At 55.9% G+C, this 12506-nt stretch overlaps 1 protein-coding gene across 1 annotated transcript in view; it reads right to left on the minus strand.

Annotated features, from left to right (window-relative positions):
* Positions 1-12085, minus strand: part of LRRC38 (leucine rich repeat containing 38) — a 29715-nt gene extending 17630 nt beyond the window's left edge. Inside the window, exon 1 of the mRNA XM_008694929.2 lies at positions 11437-12085. Coding sequence (XP_008693151.2) covers positions 11437-12085 — 649 coding nt within the window. The remainder of the gene's footprint in view (positions 1-11436) is intronic.
* Between the last annotated feature and the right edge of the window lie 421 nt (positions 12086-12506).

A 12506-nucleotide genomic window follows, 5' to 3' on the forward strand; every position in this document is an offset into this window, starting at 1 on the left:
GGCCTGGAACACAGCCAGACCCTCAGTGAACGAGCCTGCTCGAGGCAGGGAGCAGGGACAATCCCCGATCAAATAAGTAAGAGCCTGATTTGTACCTCTGTGCTCATCCCTCCTTAATCGGACGCAGTGGAGCAATTTGCTTTGACATCATAAAATCTGACGGCTGGACCATTTTGGAGGCTACCGAACCCCAGCTCCTGGGGGTTTGCGGGCCATCCTTGGCGTTCCTTGGCCTGTGAACGCATCACCTTGACCTCTGCCTTCTCCCAGTCGGCCTGTGTCCCAACTGCCCTGTTTTATAAGGACATCCGTCATGGTTTAGGGCCTGCCCTCGTGCCCGTATTCTACTAATCACAGCTGCCGTGATCTCTGTATTAATCATGTTTTTGACTTTCTGTGTTTTATTTAGCTTTGACATCTTGGGGCCTTGCCACCTGAGGAGGGACTGCCCCTCCCAGGGTCTGCCGCTTCCTAGACACAGTAATCAGCCAGCTTGAAAGTGCACCTTTGCCAGGCCATCTGACCGGTCCCAGTCCACCCCCACCCCCACCTTTTTTTGTCAGACTTGCAGTCTGGAACGCTCTCTCCTGCCCTGAATGGCGCCAGGGACCGGACACTAGGGGACACCGCCTCCCCCCCCACAGCTTGCCCAAATTATTCAAACTAGCCAACCCCAAGCCTGCCCTGCCTGTCTACCCTGCCCCTGCCTCCTGCAAAAACCACAATAAAGATTCTTGCCTGCACTTTGCCATCAGTCCCTCTGCCCCTGACCATCCCCGGCGCCTCCCTGCATGGCCCTGCATGGTGTCCACGCTTCCTGTTTCTAGAGATCTGTGAGTGGTTTTTCTTTTTCTTTTTTTTAAGATTTTATTTACTTGTTTGTCAGACAGAGAGAGAGAGCACACACAACAGGGGGAGTGGCAGGCAGAGGGAGAAGCAGGCTCCCCGCTGAATAAGGAGCTCGATACAGGACTCGATCCCAGGACCCTGGGACCATGACTTGAGTTGAAGGCAGACACTTAACTAATTGAGCCACTCAGACATCCCAAGATCTGTGAGTGTTAAACTTCTCCCTTCGTACAGTCATTTCTGTGTCTGATGTCTTCATGCCTGATTAAAAGAAATCCTGGCCACATTTAAAACACCCCTCTCTCCAAATAAGGTCAGAATCTGAAGTACTGGGGGTTGGGACCTCCACATATGATTCTGGGGAGACATAATTTAACCCATAGCATCCCCCTCCCATCATTTTTTGCTCAAGAATCTGCAAGAGCTCCTCAAGTCAGGGTCCCCACAGGTGACCTTGGCTCCCCCAAGCCCACCCAAACCCGGTTATTTGAAGGGAGTCTAACAAAGGGGCTATTTACAAAGGTGTGGACCAGTCTTTAGAAGTCGACAAGGGTCAGTGCAGTCCCCGGAGCTCTGCAGTGGGGAGGGGCGGCCTTCCCTGAGGGTATAAGGGGAGGGGGCAGGTATCCAACCTGGAGAAGAAGAAAGACAGAGCTGCGGCTAACAGGTGGGTGTGTGCACCTGATTGTCACAGGTTGTCTTAAAATGAAGGTAAGGTCGGGGAGGGGAACGTCATACTTAGCCACTGTACCAACACTGAAAAGCACATGGAAGAAAAGAAAGAAGTGGAGAACTATGCCATTCTGGAAAAGGCCAACCCTAGAGACAGCAAAATGGTTAGTGTTTCCCGAGAGGGGTTCTGGAAGGAGGAGAGAGGAATAAACAGGTGGGGCACAAGACATTTTTAGGACAGTAAAGTTACCTGCGTGATACCATGATGGTGGGTACACCACCATCCATCTGTCCAAACCCATCTGCACATCACAAAGAGGGGGCCTGGCGTACACTGCGGGCTTTAGTCAGTAATACCGTAATCCTACGAGCCTTGGTTCTGCGATTGTAACGCACGGCCGCACCAATGCAAGGTGTCCGTAAGAGGGGAACTGAGGGGGAGGGGGTATATGGGACACTCTCTGTACTGTCTCCTTAATTTTCCAGAAACCTAAAACTGCTTTAAAATATAGTCTATTATTTTTTTAAATAAAATACCCCGTTTAGCCAAGGAAAATCATCAGTGGCACCTGGCTGCCCACCCTTTCCAGCCCTTTTTCTATGGGACTCGGTTCTTTCTCCTGGCCTCCCGGGGGGGGGGGCTCCCCACAAGCTTCCCCAGCCTCCCCGCCCCTGCACTGGCTGGGAGCCTCCTTCCTCTCCTCACCACCTCCTCCCTGTGCTCGCTGCTCCTGTCCCCACCAATGAACATTAAGGCCGAGGTTGTCCCATCATATAGCAGTTCCTGTGACCCGGAATGTCCACCCTTTCTCCCGTGTCCCATCGAGGGGGTACAGAGAGTGTTGGCTGCCCATCGCTGCTCTGTGGTTCTTGTCACGTGACTGTCCAGGGGTCTGAAGACCTATAAACCACTGCTTTGTAATTTTATGGGTTGACGATGGTCCTTTTCTTGCAAGTGCTCCCTATTTGCCTCCAAAGTTCCTTTATGTCAGTATTTCCCTGATCACCAGGGGGTGACAGGCCAAGAAACCAAAGCCCAGAAAAGTCAGTGAGCTGCCCAAGTCAAAGAGGTGGCAGCAGTCAGGATATCCTGACCCGAAGCAACCAGCCCTCAACGTGACCACGGGCAGCTTCCATTTCTGATGCAGATAATCACGTACAATGGTTATGTTTAAAACAGATATCATCCCATTGGTGTCTTGTGAAAAAGCAAGGCTCTTCTAATAACTGTGCGGGGGGTCTTTTCTTGACATGAAGAGGCAGAAGAAGGGAACATACTCTTGCATTCCCTTATTTGAAAGACAGCTGCTGGGGGTAGGACCTGTGCCAAGGGGTCCCACCCCAGAGGCTCTTGCTAGGAGCTGGGGGCTTCGGACTCTCGCATCCCATGACCTGGAGGAGGATGGCTCAGGAGGGTGCAGAATCAGCCAAAATCAGAGCTAGAAGGAGCTTTCATCACCATTTAGCCCAGGGGCCAAAAATTGGAAGCCGGAAGGAGGAACACAGTCGCCGATACACTTTAGGGAGCTTGGCCAGTGCGGTGCTCTAAGCTGTTTTTCATGTGTGTGTGCTCTTGGTTCTGCTCCCGTCCCCGCTTCTTCAACGACTCCCACCTATTGCCCCAAGGGGCATCTGAGGTGATCTAGGGCAACTGAAGGAGGGACGAGACTCGTAGGTCGCACTGCTAGCTATGGACGGAGCTGGGACCAGGACCCCGATTCCTGCCTCTTTGGTTTGGGTTCACATCTGAGAATCTTCCCTTTAATCCCAAGAGGCCTGCGTTCCCTCGAGGTCCTGACCCGTGCCCTTGGCACTTATCCCATAACTAGCCCAGAGGATGGGGGAGATGGGGCACCAGGGGCTCCTTGATCAGCAGCCTCCTTGATCAGCCAGGCTCCTCTCTTGAGTGGAGCAGCGTGCTTTGCCACGTGGGTGAGAACGTAGAGAAAGTCCATCAGCATGTGGAGAGGAGAATAAAGAAGCATGAGAGGCAGAGAGGAGAGCACAAGAGAGCCTCCGTGCTCCCTGGGGCCTCCCAGGAGGCCTCAGCCGCAGTACTCCCTGGGGCCCAAGGGTTCAGGACCTAGGCTTCCTGGAGACACCCCATGTCCTTACCAGAAACCCTCCTGTTGGCTTACACCAGATGAAGTTGGTTTCTGGTTCTGCGGGGTGAACTGAGATCTGCGGCCTTGGTGACCCGAACTCTGTCCACCAGCCACTCACCGTGCACCTTGCAGGAAGAGAATTCGAGCGCACCAGCCACCCCAGGACTCCCAGATGCCACCCCTTCATCTTGCCAGCAGAAAGGCAGGCACAGCTGACTCCCTAACTCCACAGTGGAGAGCCTGAGGCTCAGGGGGCTGTGGGGGGATCACACAGATCTGGAAGAGGAACCCAGAGAAACTTCCTGCCAGGCCTCCGCCTCTGCTGAAAGATGTTCTGGGTATCTTTCACTGACTACAGCTGGAGAGGGGTATGTGCTGAGGACAAAAGCCGAGACTAATGATCTTGGCCTGTGCCCCAGTGGCCTCTGGGACGGAGGCCTTGGCGGTGTGCATTCGTCAGCTCACACGTGCTCACAGCCCCCCCCCCCCAGCCACTTCCACAGGGGGCGTGGCCCCAGGTGCTGGGGACACGGCAGAGAGCAGGCTGATCTCGGAAGCTTGTGTTTCTGCAGGGACACAGATATCTTGTGGACAAGGAAATGGGCCCTCAGTGAGTGCTATGACATAAACTCCACCCAGAGGAGTTGGGGGTGGTGTGGGACTGCCCAGGCAGGGTGGTCAGGGAAGGGCTCTCGGAGGTGGGGACGTCTGACTGGGGGCCTGATGGTGACAAAGACACAGCCACTTAAGGAGGAAATGTCCTAGCAGGAGAGGGAGCCATAAATTCAGAGGTCCTGGCTGGACACTGGCACTTGGCATGTTCCAGGGACAGATGGGGTCTGTGTGGCTGGAGGGGGCGTGGTGGACAGGGATGGACGAGGAGGTAGGGGACAGCTTGTGGGACATGAGAGGGAGCTGGCTTCTTCTAAATGCAGTGGAAGATCAGAAGATTTCCAAACATGCCTTATACTGTACCAGCCTCTGGGGACTGAAGGATAAAAAAGACATACTCTGTGTCCTTCTAACAGGCCAGACTGACCCGGGAACCGGCCGTGTCATGCCGTGGTCATAGAGATAGTACACGGTCCAATGAGGTCACAAAGGAAAGGCTCCCCACCCGGCCTCGGGGGCCCAGAGTGTTGGAGGCTGGAAGGCTAAGTAGGAACCAGAGAGGTAAAGAAGTAAAGGTGGGGATGGGGAGGGAGGGCGGGAGGGAAGACTCCGGGCACCTGTAACAGCTGGGGCAGAGCCTGAGGGCAGGAGCCCAGGACCGCAGTCCTGCACCCGGGACAGACATGTATCCCGCAAATGTGCCCAATCCAGGTACTCACAACCACCCACGGACGTACGCAGGGCTCCTCTGGTGCCGTCATCAACCCTGCCAGCCCAGAGGTGACAAGGCCTGCCCAGCCCTTTCTTCCAAAGCACACGGAATATCGCACGATTCTGGGAGAGCGGAATCGGGGACGGCGACTGGCGGCAAGGCCTCCCGCTCCAGGTCTGCGAGTCAGCTGGCGACCAGCCAGCTTCAGCTAACAGTGACATGGGCCTCTCCAAAACAGACCCCGGGCTGTGTCCCCCGGGGCTGCCCTAGACAGGCAGCAAGGTACGTCCACTGGCCCACGTCGCCCAGCAATGAGGCTGCCCTTTGAGTGAACTGGCAGAATGGCACAACCAATGTGACATTTTCAAAGAGATCAGTGTTTGGGACAGAGTCGCAGGCCTCGGCCGGGCCCCCCTGGGAGCCGACAAGACGGGGCGAGGTTGCCTTAGGTTACGTTTGCGGCTCACTCGCCCCTGGAATTCCAGACCCTGGGGCCACAAAAGCCGACGCCCGGCCCGGACACCACTGATGCTGGGAAAGGTGACGCCCGGCAACTCCACTCTAACTAAGAGATGAGTTAAACACGCACTAGCTTGTGCACAGGGGACAGGTTCAGACCTGTCAAAGGCAGGAGGGAGGACACTTGCAAGAGGGGTTGAGACCGCAGTCCACCTCTGTCAGGAACGTGATCTTCTCAGGCTCAGAAACACACCCACAACATCCACCGGCCGGTCAGATCAAAGCAATGAGATGCATTGTTTTGCCTCCCAAACAGAAAACATGTTTCCAAACAATAACACACCGCCCTGGGAAAGAGCTGGCCAGACAGGTCTTCCCCGTTTGCCAATAGCGCCAGCTGCCCGGGGTGCAATTAGGCAAACACGTTTCCAGACGTTTAAAATAACCACTGACTCTCACCCCGCACGTCTACTTCAAAGAATTCACTCGGAAGAAATAAAATACCAAGAGGCACCCCCAGCTTTATGTGTATGGGACGTCTGGTTCAGCATTGTTTATGTGCAAAAAATAAAGGGCAACAACCCGCATTTCTAACAACAGGAGGTGGGTACAACGAATAGATCCATAAAATGAGGTATTACGTGGCCGTGAAAGGTTACGTTTTCAAAGAACTGTAATAGCAAGAAATTCTCACAGCTCAGAAAGAGGAAAAAGAAAACAAAACAGCAGTAAGAAGGTCTACAGTACCACAGCGATTTGTTTAAAAATGTGTATACACATGAGAATAAAACCGAATAAAATACAGCAAAACCTTAATAGTGGTGGGATTGTGGGTGGTTTCTGTTTCCTTCACGATACTTCTCTACATTTCCCACATATACAAGGAGCCTGTTATTTTCTAATGGGGAAATAAAACTGCTTTGGTTTCTAAAGATAAAGAAATAGAGTCACCTTGGAGTCACCTGGGAGAAAGGACCCGTGTTATCTCCAGCAAGAACCAGCTTTTGTCCCTTTGGCCGAAATACTGTTTATGTTGTCGTTATGACAAGACGTCCCCACTCATCTGACTAAGCCAGACCCTCATCGTGTCTGGCATGAGAAAAGGAAGTGAGGCTACTGGCAAGTGGGGGGCAGCTCCCCCAGCGAGTGGTTAGTCGGGCCTGGAAGGAGGGGCATGGAACTCATCCAGGACCTTGCTGCCAGGACACCCCTTCCTAGAGAGGGGGCTCGGGAACCCGCAGGGGCTGAGCCCCCAAATGCTTGGATGCTCCAGGCATTCTGGCGGACCTTCTCTAAGAGGCTGTCCTCTAAGGAGCCAGGGTAAAAGACCCAAAGCATGACCTGTGGCCCCTGGTCGTCCCCCGCACCCCCCGCCAGCCCTTCCATCACCATAGCTACATGTGTCGCGGTCTTGGGATGCAAGATGAGCTCAGATCTCTTCGCTGGTACTGTGGGCTGTGCCCTGCAGGCCACGTGGGTCGTGGTTAGAGAGGGAGGGGAAAGAAGGTGCCTGGACAATTGGGCCTCCCACTCTGGCACCTGCATATGCCTCTCCTGTGACGCACTCTCGGGTGTGGTGTGGTCTTGTCACCTGGGCCGTCTGCTCATTCCGTGCACCTCCAAAGCCTAGCACAGACGCAGCCCTCTGCCTGCCGCTATGGTTTCTCAAACCCAGGAGCCTTTCCTTCTTGTAGCTCCTGGAGAGACGCTGAGGGCAGGGGAGGTGTCCCGTGAGCCCAGAGTCCCGAGTGGTCTGGGTGCCCTGCCCCCACTCTGCTGCGCAGAGACACGGCCCCCGAGATTCCAGCAGAGGGGTCCCTAGAGGGACCTGGCCTCCCCGGGGCCTCAACTTTCCAATCCTTAATATGAGGACAATATTCCCTTCCCTTGAAACCATAACATTTTTAGAGTTAGAAGGACCCTTAAAATCCTCAGCTACTGAACCAAGACAAGACCTTGGGTTTCTAGAGATGTACCAAAAGGCCCTCCCACCTCCAGGCAGTTCTCAGTCTTCAGTGTGTACTGCAAGCCCCTGGGCCGGGGGGCGGGGGGGGGGGGGCTTGGGGGGGTGTTAAAAATGCAGACCCTGGGCCTTACCACCCAGGCACCCATTCACTGGGCCTAGGGGCATAAGAATCTGCATTTCAACCAAGCTCCCTGTGTGTCTTGGTTCCCTCTTCACCCCCCTGGGCTGCTATAAGGAGACCAGGTGCTAGGCCAGAAGGGAAAAGCTTTAAAGCTCAGGGGTGTTACCCTGCTGCTCCCCCTACCCTCTCCCTCTCTACCCACGTCTCACCTGAGTGATTTCCAAGGACCCTCGCTTCCAAATCTGGAGTCCTTTCTACTTAAAGAGGGATGGTCACTGTCCCAAACTGCTTGGGATCCACTATCTCACTGGGCAGCCACCAGCCCAGGTGCAGGATCTGGGGTCCGCCGGCTGCGACCCAGGGCAATCAGACTGGGAGGAGGCAGTGTTGGGGAGAGCCTCACCCTCCCTCCTGATCTGTGCCCATCAAAAAGAATTAGGTGAAGGGTCAGACACCCGTGAGTGCAAACTCATCTCAGCCACTGGCTACATGTCTACATGACCTTGTGCAAACCACTTCACTTCTTTGCACCTTGTTGGATAAGCGGTGGGTTAAGTTAAAGGGGATGGCACCTGTAAACTACAAAGTGACACACACCACAAGGTCCGGAAACCAGGTAAAATACAGGATGACACATTTATGTTGAATTTCAGAAAACAGCAACTAATATTGTGTGTAAGTATATCCCAAATATTGCATGGGACGTACTTATACTAAAATAGGATTCATTGTTTATCTGAAATTCAGAGTTAACTAGGCATCCTGGGGGGTTTCCTTGTTTGTTTTCTTATTTTAGGTTTGTCTGCTTTGTTTTGTTGCTAAGTTGGCTGCTGGGCATTCCAGCAAGCATCCCCTCGCCCTCTTCCTTCAGCCCCAGCACTAGACGGGCAGATCCTCCTGAGTCCCCAGACCCAGCCCTGCCTAACCCCCAAAGGAGCCTGGGTGGAGGGGATCTGTGACCTCCAAGGCGTGTCTTCCTCCCCACCGTGGTGTGCTCGGTGATGGAGTGCTCCCATCAGCACGGTGACTGCACAGGAGGCTCGCCTGGCAGATGAGGGCATTTTTGTAACTGTCAGAGCCATTCAAGGTCACTTGCTCTGCTCCGTTCTGCTTCTCTGGGGGAGGAGGGGACCGGGAAGCGAGGACAAGGCAATGAGGACAGGATCCTTTTGCTCCTGCATTTGAATCCCCTCTCCTGGGAGAGGCAGGGCACTTGCCTAGAAAACCCTGGAGCCTGGGTCCCATGGAACCCGATTTTCCTTGGCAGGAAGTGGGCGGCCACATCATGAGGGAAGGGGGATGGGGCTGGAAGCCTTGAGGTCCCGTGTGGCGCCCAGCTGTTGTTAACCCTCTGTGCCATCACCTCTCTGGGCCTTCCAATTAAAACAGGATAGTAACAACAACACTAACACTTAGATAGTGCTGCTGGGTGTCAGACACTGTTAGTCTAAGAGCTTCATAAATAATACCTTTTTAATCCTCCCCATAACCCTAGGAGGTGGACGCTAGCATCACCTCCATTTCACTGATGAGGAAACGAGGGTGCCGAAGGGTCACACAGCTAGCAAGAGGTCGAGGCAGGATTTGAACTGAGCCTGGGCCCACAGCCACTTTGCCCAGCGCCTCTGTGAAGGTAGAAGGAGCACAAGGCAGGGGGAGGCGGGAAGGGACGACAGGCATCTAGGAGGCCCCTAGGCTGTGCTAAGCATCACTGTCCTCCCAACAGAGCTGATCCCATCAAACCTCACCGCAAACAAGGTGTGGGATGCTGTTACAGCGTCCCGAATTCAGAGACAGGGAAACTGAGGAAATCAGAACTCAGCTCTCTCACATCGAGGCCTGTGCTCGTCCCCTCGCCACCCACCCTGCTCTGGTTCACGGTTCTCCCGACACGGCTCTGTCCACACGCGTGGCAGCCTGCCATGAGACCACGGCGGCTCTTGGCCCATCCCTTCCCCCACCCTCCGTGAGGTGCCGGGAGCTCTCATGCTCCCTTCTTGCTGCCTCCATCTCTCCCCCTGAACCAGACCAACCCTCAACCAGGGCCTAGACACTGTTCCTTGCTCTGAGCCTGTCCATCCTTTCCCCCGGCCACACATCCCCACCCGGTGTCCCTTCCCTCCCCTATATTGCAGGCGGTAAGAGGAATAGCGTCTCACAGTCTCAGTGCTGTCTGTGTTCATCCACCTTAGCTGGCTTTGATCCTGGCAGCCACCCGGTCAGAGGGACCACCTGGCATTACCCGGGTCCTAATTTCACACAGAAGGAAGATGGGGCTCAAAAAACTTAAGGGACCTGGCCAGACTCACCCAGTCTTTCCGCCAGGACTCAAACTTCTGTCCTCGGATGCTACAACCAGGGCTGTGTAGGGACCTCAGAGGTCAACCAAAGCACTTGAGAGATAAGGAGTCTGAAACCCAGATAGGACACGTGGCCCGTTCAAGGTCACTGCCATCCGTCCGTGGCAGAACTGAGACTGAAATCTACAGCTTCCAACCCTATAATACCTTGCTTGAGTGCGATAACACATGGAACTAGTTATACTAACTCAACTAACAACGGAGGTTAATGATGCCAACTCCACCAAAAAGCAAAGGCAGGAGCGATCCGAACCGAGGCCCACCCCCATTCCACAATGAGGTTTCTATCTGGACATTCCTGTCGCCAAGACAGTCTTCTGGCGGGGTGGGTCAGGAGAGTCAGGCAGGTGAAGGAAGGCAGGTCGGATCTGTTTAGGACTTGCTCCCCGTGGTAGAGCCAGCCTGGGCTGAAACTGCCAGTTCAGGGGCCTGTGTCTGCTGGGGAGTGATGGCCCCGATGCTTGGGGTTCCTGCTTAGTAAAGTATGGAGAGGAGAAGGGATCACAAGAATTCAGGGCATAGATGAGCAACATTCTCAAAATGTCAGGAAGTGGGGAAAAGATATATTACTTTTTACATGTGCCCTACAGCTCTGGATTCTATTCTGTCAAACCCTCGGGGGCGAGGTGGGAGGCAGAGCCTGGCTGTGCAAGGTCACTGCTGGGACTGAGGCTCACATGCCTACCAGTGGAAGACTCAGTGTACCCACGGAGGGTACGGACATTCTGCCTGCTCCCCATCCTGGGGCTCTCATCTCTGTGGATGCTGGGGTCCCCTCTTCTCAGCTCTGCCTCTGCTTCCCTCTGCTGGCCTTTGCACGGCCCCTTAATGTCTGTGCCCTCTGTGTTTCCATCTGACAAAGGGATCTGTACGTCCATCCATGTCACCACTGGAAAAGTACACCAGGAAAGCAAAGGGTGCACCAGGCTGCTAAGGTTTTTGTGCTCATCTTTTCACATCTGGGCTGAAAAACCACAGAACTGCACATCTTTACTGCATCACTGGCTTTTAGCAGCTGCCAACATTCCTCACCAGAAATACTTCTTGTCCCTCTTGGACAGAAGAGCAAACCTGGGGGCTGAGAAACAGACCTGCTCAGGCTCTGGAAGCTGCTGGAGAGCCCCTAGAATTAGCTGGATCTTTCGATGTTCAGCGCATTGACAGCACTCAGCTCCTTCCCACACTCGAGGGTGGGAGGGGCCCATAAATAACCTGCACCCACCAGTCCTATGACCCAAAGCCAGGTGACTTGATCTCAGACATGGGTATCAGAGAAATGGGAGGTCCCTAACTTGGGAAAGTGAGTTGTTGGAGAAACAGGTGGAAAACTTGGCATCAGGGCCCAGAGAATTCCAGATGTGACTCTCCCCACCCACTTTCCTCAGCGGACTCCCAGGCAAAGTTCAGGCTGGGAATCTGCCAGGGTGATGCCTGGGCGACTCTCCTGGGGCACCCGAGCCCCGTCTTGCAGGCTGGACCCAAGCGCCCTCGCCCCCCCCCCAACCCCGCATCCCGAAGCTCCCTGCTGCCTCCCTCTCACCCCCAGCCTGGTGTGCAGCCCAGCTTGACGGCAGGCTCACCTTTGGGCAGCTTGGACGCGTTCTCCTGGATCCAGGAGAAGAGGTGGGCAAAGTCGCAGTCGCAGAGCCAGGGGTTCCCGTCCAGGCGCAGGGTGCGCAGCGCGGGCAGCGCGGCCAGGGTGGCCACGTTGAGGCTGCGCAGGTTGTTGTCGTTGAGCTCCAGCACCTGCAGCGACTCCAGGGTCTCGAAGGCGTCCTCATGCACGCCCGCCAGGTTGTTGTTGGCCAGGCTCAGCTTGACCAGCCTCCCGGCCGAGCGGAAGGCGCCGGCGCCCAGCTGGGTCAGGTTGTTGTAGCTGAGGTCCAGGAAGGCCAGCTTGGCCGAGCCGCTGAACGTGCCCTCCTCCAGGGAGCGCAGCGAGTTATTCCTGAAGTCCAGATATACCAGGTCGCCGTAGAAAATGAAGAAGTCCTCGGGGATGTGCTGGATGCGGTTGCCGGCCACCAGCAGCTTGCGCACGTCCAGGGGGAAAGGGTCGGGCACGCTGGGCAGCCCGCGGTCGCGGCAGTCCACGGTGTGCGGGTCGGTGCAGGCGCAGCCTGCGGGGCACGCGCGCCCGGGCCGGAGCAGCAGCAGCAGGAGGAGGCTGCAGAGCCCGAGCGCGGCGGCGCCGCCGGCAGGGGTGCGGGAGACTGCGCGGGGGCGCATGGCCGGGGCGGGGGCACCCGCGCGAGCCGCGGCGACGCGGACTTGGCTCTCCGGGAGAGCCCTGGCGCGGGGCGGCGCGCGGGGTCCCGGCGGCCGCGGCGGGGAGGGCGTGCGCCCGGGCGCGCGGGGACGCACCGAGCGCGACGCGGACGGACTCGGGGAGTCCTGGGCGGCAGGAACCGAGAGGGGAGAGTGGGGGAGGGAGGGGCGAGGACTCGCGAAGGACTTACCCGGACAGGAAATTAACCCGCTGGAAAATCCCAGGGAGAGGCGGGGAGCGATAGAGGTGGCCGAGTGGCCGTCGCCAAAGAGGCCCCACCCGGGCAGCTTTTTTCTGAGACCGGGTAATAAGACCTGTCGCGCGGACTTGGCCAGGAGCGCTCGACGACTAAGTTCGGCTACCGAGCGCCCCCCACCCCGG

Source organism: Ursus maritimus, unplaced genomic scaffold, assembly GCF_017311325.1.
Source record: "Ursus maritimus isolate PB19 unplaced genomic scaffold, ASM1731132v1 scaffold_32, whole genome shotgun sequence".
Taxonomy (NCBI): domain Eukaryota; kingdom Metazoa; phylum Chordata; class Mammalia; order Carnivora; family Ursidae; genus Ursus; species Ursus maritimus.